Raw genomic sequence first — 14,556 nt, forward strand, 5'->3', positions numbered from 1 at the left:
TAGTGTGTGAATTGTATTAGCAATTATGACATGTGCACGTACAGCAACAATGTGGATGTTCAGACGTTTCACTGGTCACGTTGACAATATAATATTGTAGCCACATTCATTTTTATTTTTATTTAGTAAAATGGAACTGAGTGATATGCAACAATTAATTCATATGAGGTGGCATGATGTTTTCCTACATCACAGGCTGAACACACACTGCCACACTGTAAATTCATGTTGTCTTGTAACGGGCCCTTCCTGCATAAAATTTCAGATCTGAGTTAATTGCTGTTCAGGGAAGTTTATTAGCTCTCCTCCACCGTGAGGGACAGCTACTGTGTGCTACTATTGCATAACTCCTGATGGCTGCTATCAAACTAGAATCATACAATCATAAAATCTGTCCAAAGAGGCTATTCGGCCCATTGAGTCTACATTGACCTCTAAAGAGGATCCCACCCAGACTCAGCCCAGCCTCCTGCCCTATCCCAGTAATCCTCATTTCCCATGGCTAATCCACCTAGCCTGCACATCCCTGGATATCATTGAGCAATTTGGCATGGTCAGTCCACCTAACCCGCACATCTTTGGACAGTGGGCGAAAACCAGTGCACCCAGTGGAAACCAATGCATACATGAGCAGAACATGCAAACTCCACACAGCAAGTTGACGAAGGCTCTAGTAAAATCCATGACCCTCCTGCTGTGAGGCAGCATTGCTCATCACTGAGCCACCATGCTATCCAAATTAACTTTGATACAGCTCAGAAGTCAGGATGGTTTTCTTTATGGTACTAAGTGTGTGGGAGCCAACTACCATGGAGGCAACAGTAAGATAAGTTGTCTTCTCATTAAAAACATAGAATGAGTACATCAAAGTGAAATCAACCTGGTACATACATCTTATACTAATTAGCATAAGAGCATAATTAATTAAAGATATGAAGTAGCTCAGAACAGCAGATGGGGCAGTAAAGAGCCCCCATTAAGCTTTCCATCCGGTCCGTCTCTGCATTCAAAAGATCATTTTTACCATTCTGCAACGTTCAGCAAGATACCGTCAGCGAGCGTATCTTCCTCTTCCCTCCTCTCTCAGCATTGCTTCGGGTCTGTGACACACCCTCATCACTCCCAACACTTCCTCACTTCCCTATGGCACCGTCTGGGTTGCAGAAGGTGTAACATGCTCATGTGCCTCCTCACTGTCCAAGGGCCTAAGTGCACTTTTCAGGTGAAGCAGCATTTTATGTATACCTCTTTCAATCTAGTTTCTGCATTCGCTGCTCACAATATTTCTGTCGTACACTGGTAAGACCAGTGGCTGGATGACCCCTGTGCGGAACACTTCCACTTTGTCCAGAGGAATGACTTCCAGTTGCCTGCCATTTAAATAAAACATCTTGCTAACATTTCCACACTTCACCTGCTGGTATTCCAGTGAAGCTCATTGCTAGCTGGAGGAACAACACCTCATTTTCCACTCAGGCACTTTATAACCTCTACAGCTCACAATGCAGTTTCTGAATTTTGGAATATGATGTCTGTACTCCATTTTTCTTACATCCGCACATTTTCCCCGAGCAGTATTGTATTTGTGTCCTTTTGGGCTTGTTGGCAGAGCCATCCCATTTTTCTCCTCCTCACAGCTAATATTTATGCCTACTTTATGTATCTACTTGCGGTATTTCACCATCATTACCACCATCTTTGTCTTTTGCCCTGGACGTGCTCATGTGTACCACTTGCTGTTCCTGCCCATCTGTCACTAACACAAGAAACAGAATTTTCTAGCTGATTTGTGTTCCAAAGAAGAGTCATACTGGACTCAACATTAACTCTGTTTCTTTCTGCGCAGGTGCTGTAACACCTGCTGAGTTTCTCCAGCACTCTTTTTATTTCACATTAAGCTGGCATTATTCCTAACTTCATTATGTTGTCGAGTTCTTTCCTAATACCTTTCTTTCCCTTTGATTCATGGATTCAAACTGCCAAGATGTCTGCTGTTCTTTCTTATCTATTAGAATTTTTAAATAGCAAGAGTAACTCCACTTCTGTAAAAGATAGAAAACAAATGGAGCCTTCCGCATGGTTGTAAATGTGGAATCATGTGGCTTGCATGAGAAGTAGACGGAAGACATTCAACCCAATTTAGTTCATTCAGGTGGAAAGTCATTCAGCATCCTTGATCACTAGATCCTGCTTTCTTTTTGTTTTTAATTTCCTGCTTTTGTCTCCACACCCTTGCTTGATGGAGATAGTAGGAACTGCCGTTGCTGGAGAATCTGAGGTAACGAGGTATAGAGCTGGATGAACACAGCAGGTCAAGCAGCAGCAGAGGAGCAGGAAAGCTGACGTTTCGGGTCGAGATCCTTCTTGATGGTCCGTTTTTGAATGCAGGTTGCCCAGTGCTCCTTATTCCCAGCCATTAATCTTAAATTCAGTTCAAAGAAGCCTGAAGCCATGTTACTTTTTCCTATTGTGATTTATTTGGAAATGGTGCCTGTTTCATAACATGTTACTATCCTTTTAAACTGACCTCTCAACCTGTCTCAAGCTGTGGAACTCCGCTTTATCATAGCTGTTTGGTTGGAATTCAGTGCTCTCGCCCCCATAATCAGTATTGTGGTCCCTCCCTGTATTTGGACTGAAGTCTCATTTGCTAAAGGTCGTCATCAGCCTAAAGTCATGCATTGAGCAGAGTGCTGTGCATTTTAAGAATGTGCTTTAGTAATAAAATTGAACTGCCATCTTGTAAACCTTCTTTCTGTTGGAGTGCAAAGGTTATATTTTTTTTTCCTCTTTGGTTAACTAATGACTGCAGAGTCCTACATGCTATTCAGCAGAGTGATTTGGGTCTTTCCATATCTTCTAATGATAAGAAAGGCTGTAAGTGGACTACATTTAAGTCTAACACTGGGCTAGCCTTGGGTTTTAAATAAAAGACAAAAGTACATAAGAGCAGAAGTAAGCCATTCAGCCTGCCAAGCCTGCTCAGTCATTCAGTACAATATGGTTGATCATCCGCTGCATTGTCCCTTTCCCATACTATGCTTAAATGCCTTTTACATCATGACTGTTTAGAAATCTGTCAGTTTCCACTTTAAACATACTCAATGACTAACCTTTCACAGATAATTTGAAAGATTAACAAGACCAACAATTCTCCTCATCTCAGCTCTAAGTGGCTTCCCCCTGACTTTGAAACAGTGTCTTCTCGTTTTAGATTTCCCAACCAGGGGAAACGTCTTAAATTCACTTAGGATTGAATCATGTTAGAGACTTCCTGTGAAGCAAGAACAGTTGTCTTTTAGCTCCATATTTGTTTAATGTGCACCATTAGAAATTGTAGTAGCTGAGTTGCCTGAGATTTGAAATTATGGCTGCCCTTTATGTTTGTAGAAACTAAATTCTATTAGATTTCCTTTTTCATGTAGATTTTCTTTCCCCATTCTGATTTGTAAATCAGTGATGTTTCTTGTCAATTATGTGCAAGGCTTTTTTACACGGTATTCATGTTTTGTTTTTAGCCAATATGGCAGCCATATTTACCCCAGAATGGAGACAACATAGAGGTCGCTTTTTCCTATTCCCAAGTCCTCTGGCCTTGGTCTGGCTTTCTAGCTATTTCGATATCTGTCACCAAAAAAGCTGCATCGTGGGAAGGCATTGCTCAGGGCCACGTGATGGTTACTGTTGCCTCACCAGCTGAAAATGATGTAAGTGTATCAGATCAGTGGTTTCTCTTGTGCTTGTTATCTTGTAAAACTAAAATATTGTCTAGATTTAGGAAGTAACGCCTCGTACTTATCTGCAAATATGCTGTTGGAGCACTAAAAATGAACAAATGAAGAGTGTCTGAAAGTGCACCAGCAAAAAAGAACTGTCCTGCAGGTGAATGAGGATATAATGCGTGCTTTAGTTTGTTTATGCCTGAAGATCACCTGATAGAATACTGAAATGTGCCACTTAACCTCATAATCATCTCCAAGGTGGGCAAACGCAAGCTGTACCACCAGCAGGATGCACTGTAGCAACTCTGAGGCTATTTTAAAAGAACCTCCCTCCCATCATAAACTGTACCATCAGAAAAAAATTAACATTAATGGTATGGGAACTTCATTGTCTCAGTTACATGCCTTTTGCTTTGAATGTGTATTGTTGAGCCTATCTCCCAGCATCATTGAACTAGGGTAGCTCAAGAAGAAGGTTGTCCACCACCATCAAGGCAATTAGCAATAGGCAATAAATGCAGTGTTACCAGCATCACCACAACTTGCAAACAAAAATAAAAGCTGAAATAGCTAGTGATTGTTGCCATATTACTTGCCTTGCCAACTTCTCAGAATTTATCAGTATTTCAGTTGAGTGGTTGTGTTGCTTAGTATGTTAGATTGTTGTAATGCACATGTTGCAGACCAAATTTTAAGCACAGCTTGTTAAGTTGGTCAGTTGTCTCTTTTAGAATGCCAGTAGCTGATTTTTAAAATAGTGGTGAACTTAACAGGGGACAGGAGGAGATTACCTAGTCCTTTCAAAATGGGCAGGTGATCTTTGGAATGCTTTGGCAACAACAATATTTACTGATCTACAGGCATGGAAGAATTAAAACCTGTAAATTGTATGAGATTCAAACTCAATTTATTGTTGTCTCATTAGATGAACAAGATGATAAAAGAAGCAACAAACTGCAAAGCCAATCGTCCAGATTGAGCTTGAACATTGATTTTGCCAGTGACCCTGTTTTTGTAGAACTAATTCCACAAGCAATTTGCAAATGCACGTTTTTAATCAAGTGTTTGTTATTTGGTTTAGCTTAACATAAAATGGTTGAGTGTGTACGTTACTGACATTTTTAAAAATGACAGTATTGTGACCCTTCTTAGGGTAATAGAAATATACAACACAGAAGCAGACCCTTGGGTCCAACTTGTCCATGCTGATCAGATGTCCTAAGTAAACCTAGTCACATTTTCCGGTTCCTTTGGCAGCTCATTCCATACATGCATCATGCTTTGCATGAAAAGGTTGAAACCAAACAGCAAAGGGAGCAGTTCTGCAAGTTACTGCTGAGTCAGACAGCATTGTAGGTTTAGATCTGTTTTGAATCACTTCCTATCTCACTTCCTCCTTTTTAAAGTGCCATTGTTTTGATCTCTTTCTCCCCCAAAGCTCCAAAACAATGCAAAAGCTTACAAAACAGTAATTGCTGCTCTTAGAATTTGACGAAATCGGCTGTAACACTGAAAATACCTCAAAGGAACAGCTCTTACAGCCTCAGTTTTTTTTGACCTTCAATTTATCTTCACTATTACAAAAAAAAGACATATTTGTCAAAGTTGTAAGTCATGCACCCATCAGGGCAGCGTTCCCATTCACACTGCAACATGAGTAGTGCTTGCCAGTAATTGGGTGGTGATATCAATCCAAAAAGGAATTCTGCCTCTCTCTCAAATGAGTAATCTGATATGAATTTCCATACCAGTGTAATTCCAGTTATGTAGACCATATATTCCAAACATTGGCGTATCATATCTAACAATGTATTCTTTGGTTGTTCGCTACAAGCTAAGAACTCATTGTACCTAACCAGTCTGTGCTTTCAAAGCCAACAATATAGCCTCCATAATTAGAAGTGATTCTCCCATTGGACATTTGCTGGATAACCTTGATTTGTGCAGCAAATTATGCAGATAACTAATTTAGGATTTGCTATTTGGGTCTGCTGGAAAGCTACACATTAATACACAGGGCTGTGTTCTTTTCAGACAGACAGAACGTGCACACCCTCCTCCTCCCCATTTCACCAAGTAAATTTATGACAGCCATTTGCTGGATCATTGCTCAGGGCAATGTCTTGATCAATGGGAGTCAACCTGCCTGGCTTGAAATTAAACAAAATCTAGCAATTAAGTTAATCTTCAGTAACTGCTGTGCTCTCCATTGCAGCACCTCTACTAATCAAGAGTCCACTTGCCTACTAATCTACACTGTCCTGTCTATCAGTATAAATGCTGGTTTTTCCCTTGCAAATTGGCATTCTAGCAAATTGTCTTGACGGATGCAATTTGAAAAACTGCAACAAAATGTCCTTTTACATCAGTACTCATTCTGCTTGACCTGAAGTTTTCTCAGTCTTCTCTGCTTTGGCAGAGTTTCCTACGGAAGTTGCTTCACTTCAGAGTAATTTGATGTATGTGAAACGCTGATTTGTCCAAGTCTGTTTGCACGTACTGGAGCTAATGTTTACATGGGGGTGTAGAAGGAGGAACAGGAATGGGCCATCTAATTCCTAGCTAATCTGCACATCATCTCCCTTCACCTCATTGTCCTGCCTCCATCAATGTCTGTCAATATCATTCATGAAAATTTTGATTGATCCAATATGTGCAGCCTTTTCAAGGGCAGGGACTTGATATTTGCACAGCTGTTTATGATGGGAAGAAAATGTTCCTGACTGCATGTATTACTGAAAAATCAAAATAAGATGTTATATTTCAGTACTAAATTTGTTTTCCCATTTTTGTTTTTGTAGCTGTTGGATTAAAAAGTGGACGTGAATTTTTTGATTCATTATTTAAAGTAAAATTCACTAAAATGCCTATAAGCTACCAGGTTGCTTCCAGTTTGTGAATGAATTCTTTAAAGTCAAGTTGTACAGATGGCACAAATGGAAATGAGAGTTCTTTGGGAAAATGAAGTGGCTGTCATGGCTTTTCAGGAACAATTCAGACCATCAGTTCTGTTGTGCTGATGAGTAGTTGATGTGATCTTGCAACTTAACCCCCATTTGTTGTGCAGGAGCTAGTTGTCGATGTTGGACATTATACTTTGCCTGCTGGGTAGATTTAGATTCCCGTATTTTCTATTTGTATTTGTTTACCGAACAACCTGAACTTCAAGTGTTGACATTCTGTGCGTGTGTGTGTGTGTGTGTGTGTGTGTATTGCTAACTGATCCTGCCTCTTGTCTTTAAGTCCACAAATGGCAATGAAATGACATCAACAGTGAAGTTGCCAGTCAAGGTGAAGATCATTCCAACACCACCTCGCAGTAAGAGAGTTTTGTGGGATCAGTATCACAACCTGCGTTACCCACCTGGTTACTTTCCGAGGGATAACCTGCGCATGAAAAATGATCCTCTAGATTGGTGAGCAAGTCAAGAGACTTAGTTTGAGCATTTGTTTATTCTTTTCATTGTTCCCTGATATATTTTGAGTGAAAAAATCTAGTTCCCTAAAAGGCATGGAAGCAGAAAGATGAATAAAAATGTAGTTGAATGGAGTATTTTGGTTGGTTACACATTTTAATATGTGTGTAGAGAATGATATAGCATTTGCATTTGAACTTTGTGGAAAACAGACCAATGTATTTGGTGTATCCTAAAAGAACTTTTTAATCTAACAAACCATTCTATCGACATTTTTGCTCTGGAAGGAAAGAAGTACTTAATAGAGCTCAGCACAAGCTCCTAATTTAACACTGTTATTTGGTTCAGTTGGTACTATTATTTTGTAGACCTTAAGTCCATTACTTGAAGCTTTTCGCAGACTGTGAGAGTGCTTTGTTCCTGCTCAGCAGGACAGAGCTTATCTGAGAGGGCCAACCTTAAATTTAATCGTGCGAATTTACTTGTACAAGTGAACCTGTGACGTTGTAGATAGAGTAAGTTTGCTTTCTTTCAGCAAATATTTGTGCACTAACATGACTGCAGGGCAGTGAAGATATCGCCCTGCACCACTGCAAAGTGGCCAAGAGAGAGAAGTCAAGATCCAACTCCAACTATCAAGAATACACCACCTCCCACCCACCTTCCTGTAAAAATGCCATTCCCAATTCCTTCACCTCCACTGCATCTGCTCCCAGGATGAGGCATTCCACTCCGTACATCTCAGATATCCTCGTTTTTCAAGGACCACAACTTCATCCCCCCCCCCCACCCAAACTCCCCACCACCTCAGTGGTCGAGAACACCCTTGGCCATGTCTCCCACATTTCCCACAACTCATCCCTCACACCCCCTCCCCACAATCACAACCAGAACAGAATCCCCCTCGTCCTCACGTACCACCCCACCATCTTCCGGATTCAATGCATCATCCTCTGACACTTCTGCCATCTGCAATCCGACTCCACCACCGATAACATTTTTCCCTCCCCACCCTTGTCTGTTTTCCGGAGGGACCACGCTGTCCGGGACTCCCTTGTCTGCTCCACACTCCCCTCCAGCCCCACCATACCTCGCACTTTTCCCTGTAACCGCAGGAATTGCTATACCTGCCCCTACACCTTCCCCACTCACCCCCAACCCAGGCCCCAAGAGGACTTTCCACATCAAGCAGATGTTTACTGCGCATCTATCAATGTGGTATACTGTATCTGCTGTTCCCGTTGTGGCCTCCTCTACATCGGGGAAACCAAATGAAGGCTTGGGGACTGCTTTGCCGAACACCTATGCTTGGTTCGCACTAAACAACTGCACGTTCCAGTCACGAACCATTTCAACTCCCCCTCCTGTTCTTCAGACGACATGTCCATCCTGGGCCTCCTACAGTGCCACAACTATGCCACCCAAAGGTTGCGGGAACAGCAACTGATATTCCGCTTGGGAACCCTGCAGCCCAATGGTATCCATGTGGACATCACAAGCTTAAAGCTCCCCTCCCCCCTACCGCATCCCAAAACCAGCCCAGTTGTCCCTGCTTCCCTAACCTGCCCTTCCTCCTACCTGTCCCCATTTCCTACCTAGTAGCCTCATCCCGCCCCCTTGACCTGTCCATCCTCCCTGGACTGACCTATTTCCCCTCCCTAACTCCCCATGAGTGTTCCCTACACTCACCTTTACTGGCTTCATCCCTGCCTCTTTGACCTGTCTGTCTCCTGTCCACCTGCCTTCTCCTCTATCCACCTTCAATCCGCCTCCCCGTCTCTCCCAATTTATTTCAGAACCCCCTTCCCCCCGCCATTTCTGAAGAAGGGTGTAGGCCCGAAACATCAGCCTTTCTGCTCTTCTGATGCTGCTTGGCCCGCTGTGTTCATCCAGCTCTGCACCTTGTTATCTCAGATTCTCCACCATCTGCAGTTCCTACTATCTTTGATTCAATGTTGTTTATTCTTATAAAAAATTCAGCTTTGAAATTAAGAGAAACCAGAGAGGAGTTTTCCAACATGGTTTTGGATGCCATAGAATATTCAACCATATTAATGATGCAAAGGACATTGGAAATGCAGTAATGGAAGGATTGTGGATGATGTAACGTGAGATAGTGGCCAATCATCTTCATGGTTTACTTGGACTATCTTCATATCCCTTGATGTTTTCAGTTATTGATCTCAATCTTAAATATCCTCAACCACAGCCTCCACAATGCTCTGGGCCAGAACACTCCAAAGATTCACCATCCATTGAATGAAGATGTTCCCCTCCATCTCACTCCACAATGGCTTGACCCTTTATTCTCAGACTTGTCCTCCAGTTCGAGACCATGTCTCCCCTATGCAGCATAAGCAACATGCAGCATAAACGTGAATTAGGAACCAGAGTGGGATGTTCAGCCCCTTGAGCCTGATCAGCTGTTCATCAAAGTTGTGGATGACCTGATTGTGACCTTAAATCTGCATTTCTGCCTCACCCAGCTAACCTTTCACACCCTTGCTTAATAAGAATCTATCTTCCTCCACTTTAAAGGTTCAAGGAGTCTGCTTCGACCACCTTCCCAGGAAGTGTTCCAAAGACTTGCCACCCTCTGAGGGAAGATCTGTTTTAAATAGGTGACCCCTGAATTTTAAACAGTAACGTCTAGTTCAAGATTCTCCTGTAAAAGGAAATGTCCTCTCCACATTCAACCTGTCAAAAAGCCTCTGGTCTTATATTCAATAGACTAAGTTAAGTGATATAAGCTCTGCAGGCCTGCCACGTCCAGATCTGAATGATGAATGACGATTAACCAACTTGTGGAACTGCCTCCTCCAGCAAATGTCTCTAGCCTCAATGATGTGGCAGCCCAAGACATCAGTGCAAAAGGTATGGTTGAAATACTTGCAGTGATCTTCGGCCGGAAATCCAGATCGAATGATCCTTTTCTGCTTCGTTTTGAGTCGACAGCAACACTCTCTCGAACCATGTAACGTCTTCAACACTGCTGAAACAGTGGTGTAGAGTATGCCACTTGCAAGATGCACTGTAACGATTTACCAAGTCTCTCTTTTTTTTGCACCTTCCAAACCAGTAACCTTTACCACCCAGAAGGCCAAGATCAGATGTGTGGAACACAACCACCTGCAAACCACACATCTGATTCTTGACTACATCACTATCTTCACTTTGAAATTGTGGAACTCTCTACCTAACAGCATTGCATGTGTAACTGAATAGTATAGACAGCAGCTGTCCAAGAAGACAGCTTACCACAACCTTCACCAGGGCGTTTGGAGGTGGCATCACTGACTATACGAGCATTTACTGCCCCACATCCTGTGAATGAATATTTTAAAAATTGCATGCTGTACCAGCATACTGATTTCCAGTGACACGTGAATGAAGACACCTGAATCGCTTTGAAGTTCAACACCTTTGTGTCTCACCATTTAAGAAATAGTCTGTATTTCTGTTGTTCCCTACCTTAATGGATACTTTGAAGGATAGCAGGCAGTACCTGGTAAATTGCAGCCTAAGATGGTACAGATAGGAAAGCTGCGTTGGCAGCTGCCTAGTTGTAATAGAATCAAAGGAATAGGAGATGTACTTCAAAGATATGAATGGTGTTAAGAAGGAGGATGTATCAGAAACGAGAAAAGCCCGACAAGGCTTTGACCAAGAAAACTCAGTTCCTTGCAAGTTTGAAGATTGGATTGGAGGGAGCAAGAGAAATAGTTTGAGGCTTGATAGTGGAGAAAAGAAGCTGGATGTTATCTCCACTATAGTCCTGCCTTAGTGAATGGTTTTGGCAAAGGAAGGAGATACTTGATGTGATCTAGTTTGATAAGTTGCTAGTTGTAAGGTTTGCTCAGCTTATTGGTACCAATATGTTTTCAGAAAAATCACGCTTAAAGAATATTCTAACCATAATTCCAAGCTATTTTAGATGTCTCACAAAGATATGTCAAAGTGTAACTCGTTTGGAAGTGATGTTTCCGTTGCTGTGCTGCTGGTTATTTTTCAGCTGATAATTTCACTTAGTCATCTTTCTTTTCTGCTAATTTTCCCAAAACATTTAAATTTAAGATTTTAACAATGAACGAAACTGATTCAATGTACACATCCTATTTCTTTCACTTAGGAATGGTGACCATGTGCACACCAATTTTCGGGATATGTATCAGCATTTGCGAAGCATGGGCTATTTTGTAGAGGTGCTTGGAGCACCCATCACCTGTTTTGATGCCAGCCAGTATGGTAGGTTTTACATTTAACTCCTGTTTGCGAACACCTTCCCTCCATCCCAAGGTCAATACCAGGAGTGTTCACTGTAGAGTGTTCAATACTACGGTATTCCGAGCTCCTCAGGTATTGAAGCATACGGTAGACCTGATAAATGGCAAATAATGTTCACACCACACAAGTAATAAACATTGACCATCTCCAACAAGAGAGAATCTGGTCATTTTCTGAAACCTCCACCATCAGTATTCATACTTCTGACAATGTTGACGGGAGCTATTAAATTCAGCTAGAAATGTTCAGTGGATAACCTACTTCGGCTTATCCTAAACTCGATGGTATTATTGATGTATTCACGCCATGTGATATGAAAACATGGCTAAAGGTGACGGATACTACAAGCTATAGGCCCTGACAACATTCCAGCAATGGTATTGAGGAATTGTGCTCTCGAAATAACTGCAGCCCAATTAAGCTGTTCTAGCACAGCTACAGTGCTACCATGTGCCTAACAATGTTGATTGTTGTTCAGACACATCTCAGCTGATTGCTGTCGTAGGCAGCTTGCTGAGCACAAATCGACTGTTCTGTTTCCTAGATATAGTTGTCCTAATGTTACCAGATGATAGGGTTGCTCTCCCATTAGAGAGACATGACTAGTAGAGATTTTAAACTCCTTAGGCGAGGTATAAGGTTAAGAAGGTACGATCTTAATGATGACCTCAGCCAGTGTGGGGGGCATTCAAACCCATGTTATTGATGTCGCTCTGTATTGAAAACCAGCCATCCAATCAAATGAGTTAACTGACTTCAACCCTGCCGTCAAAATTAAAAAGGTATGTCTTTTTGTAAAGAAGATGGGTAGATCTAATTTAATATTTTATTGCTGCATCAACCGCCTGTCGATCATCAATAAATTTATTGAGGGTGTCATTGATAGTGTTGTCAAACAACATTTGCATGAGCCTTCTCGTTAACCCTCAGCTTGAATTCAGGCCACTCAGCTGCTCACCTCATTACAATCTTTGTTCAGACATGATCAGGAAAGGTGAGATTGATTGGCCTTGGCATCAGCGCAGCATTTAATACAAGCTTGGCATTGCTGGGTCCTGGTGAAATTGAACCCTATTGTAATTAGTAGAGGGAGATCACTCCACTAGTTGGGAGCCATATGTCAAGGTTGTGTGATGAAGTTGCAGTGATTGTTGGAAGCAAACACCTTTGTCCTAGGAACATCTGCATCAATGTCCTCAGTAGTGACCAAGGTCTGTGCCTATAATGTAAACTACTGAAAGGTGAAGTTTGTGGTTGAACTGCATTCGGATATTGAAGATAAGTATTTGTAAAGTAAACAGTATTTAATTTGTATTGCTTTGAAGCTTTGGTTGCACAGTCTATTTCCAAGACACCGGTCTTCTGGTGAATGTTTTTGATATACTTTCTGAACTGTTTTTTGAAGTTTGACAACTTTTCAACCAATGGTGTACCCTAGCCAGGATTAGGGCTGGTTTGAAAAGTGGTTCTTTGGTTATCTGCATTTTAAGCCAGTTTTGTTAAGATACGCTTCCATCTACGAACTGATGTTACTTTTCCCTCTGCAGGTACCTTGTTAATGGTAGACAGTGAAGAAGAATACTTTCCTGAGGAAATTACTAAACTGAGGCGTGATGTTGATAATGGCCTTTCTGTAATAGTCTTCAGTGATTGGTACAACACATCTGTAATGAGAAAAGTGAAATTCTATGATGAAAATACAAGGTATAAGCTTATTGTATTTCATTTGTTCTTGTCCTTTTCTTGTCTGCTTCGAACAAAGTATCTCATGGGAATATAATCTGAGAAAGAGCAATCAATTTAGCAAAATCACATGTTATATTGTTTTCCCAAATAATGTTGAAATGTTTTTGGATCTCCTGAAGTTTCTTCCTCTATCCTTTAATACCCAAATATTCTCATTCCTTTTCTTCTAGCATTAGACTCATTGATATTATCAACATTTTAGTTTCTACTAACTTGGTCATGTGGTAATCTGTGATTTGAGTCAAGACCTTCATCCTCAGACTGAGGAATTTTATTTGATGTCAGTAGTTCTATAATAGGACTTTCTCTGAAGGAACCTCTTTACCTAGTTGTAATAATATTGTGTGTTAACGTGGATTAAGACTTTCCTTTTTAACTTGAGAGTTGAAAATAAAGGTTGAGTAATTTGCGGGCATCAACTTTAAATTTTCAAACATAGTTAATGTAGATTTACAAGTTAAACAGATAAAAGACTTTGAAACAAAGACAGAAATTATTGGAAAAACGTAACACATCTGACAGCATTTGTGCAGAGAAAGCAAAATTAATGTTTTGAGTCCAGTAACCATTTTTTCACAGATGATTTGGAGATGGAGACTAATTGTGGTGTGTCAAAATTTGCCGACGACACCAAGGTGAGTGGTAGAGCCAAGTGTGCAGAAGACACTGAAAGTCTGTAGGGGGATATAGATAGTCTAAGTGAGTGATCAAAGGTCTGGCACATGGAGTACAATGTTGATAAGTGTGATGTCATCCATTTTGGTAGGAATAACAGCAAAATGGACTATGTTTTGAATAGTAAAATATTGCAGCATGCTAATATGCAGAGGGACTTGAGTGTCCTTCTGTGTAAGTCGCTGAAGATGGGATTGCAGGTATAGCAGATGATTAAAAAGGCAAATGGAATTTTGTCTGCTGTTGCTCAAGGGATGGAGTTTAAAAACAGGGAGATGATGCTGCAGCTGGATAGGGTCCTGGTGAGGCTACATCTGGAGTACTGTGTGCAGTTTTGGTCTCCTTACTTGAGAAGAGATATACTAGCACTGGAGGGGGTGCAGAGGAGATTCACTCGGTTGATTCCAGAGTTGAGAAAGTTGGATTATGCGGAGAGACTGAGTGGACTGGGATTATGCTCATTGGAAATCAGAAGAATGAGGGGAGATCATATAGAAACATATAAGATTATGAAGGGAATAGATAAGGTGGAGGCAGGGAGGTTGTTTCCAATAGCAGATGAAGCTAGGACTCAAGGGCATCGCCTCAAAGTAAAGGGAAGCAGATGTGGGACTGAGGTCAGGAGGAACTTCTTCACCCAAGGGGTTGTGAATCTGTGGAATTCCCTGCCCAGTGAAGCGGTTGATGCTACCTCATGAATGTCTTTAAGGCAA

General features: G+C 41.4%; 1 protein-coding gene across 2 annotated transcripts in view; it reads left to right on the forward strand.

Moving 5' to 3' along the window:
• mbtps1 (membrane-bound transcription factor peptidase, site 1) overlaps positions 1 to 14,556 on the forward strand; it is a 112,567-nt gene that overhangs the window by 78,119 nt on the left and 19,892 nt on the right. For both annotated transcript variants that reach the window (XM_048546527.2, XM_048546526.2), the window contains exons 13-16: positions 3,519 to 3,707; positions 6,966 to 7,138; positions 11,268 to 11,383; positions 12,970 to 13,126. In XM_048546527.2, coding sequence (XP_048402484.2) covers positions 3,519 to 3,707; positions 6,966 to 7,138; positions 11,268 to 11,383; positions 12,970 to 13,126 — 635 coding nt within the window. The remainder of the gene's footprint in view (positions 1 to 3,518; positions 3,708 to 6,965; positions 7,139 to 11,267; positions 11,384 to 12,969; positions 13,127 to 14,556) is intronic.

Source organism: Stegostoma tigrinum, chromosome 16, assembly GCF_030684315.1.
Source record: "Stegostoma tigrinum isolate sSteTig4 chromosome 16, sSteTig4.hap1, whole genome shotgun sequence".
NCBI classification, from domain to species: domain Eukaryota; kingdom Metazoa; phylum Chordata; class Chondrichthyes; order Orectolobiformes; family Stegostomatidae; genus Stegostoma; species Stegostoma tigrinum.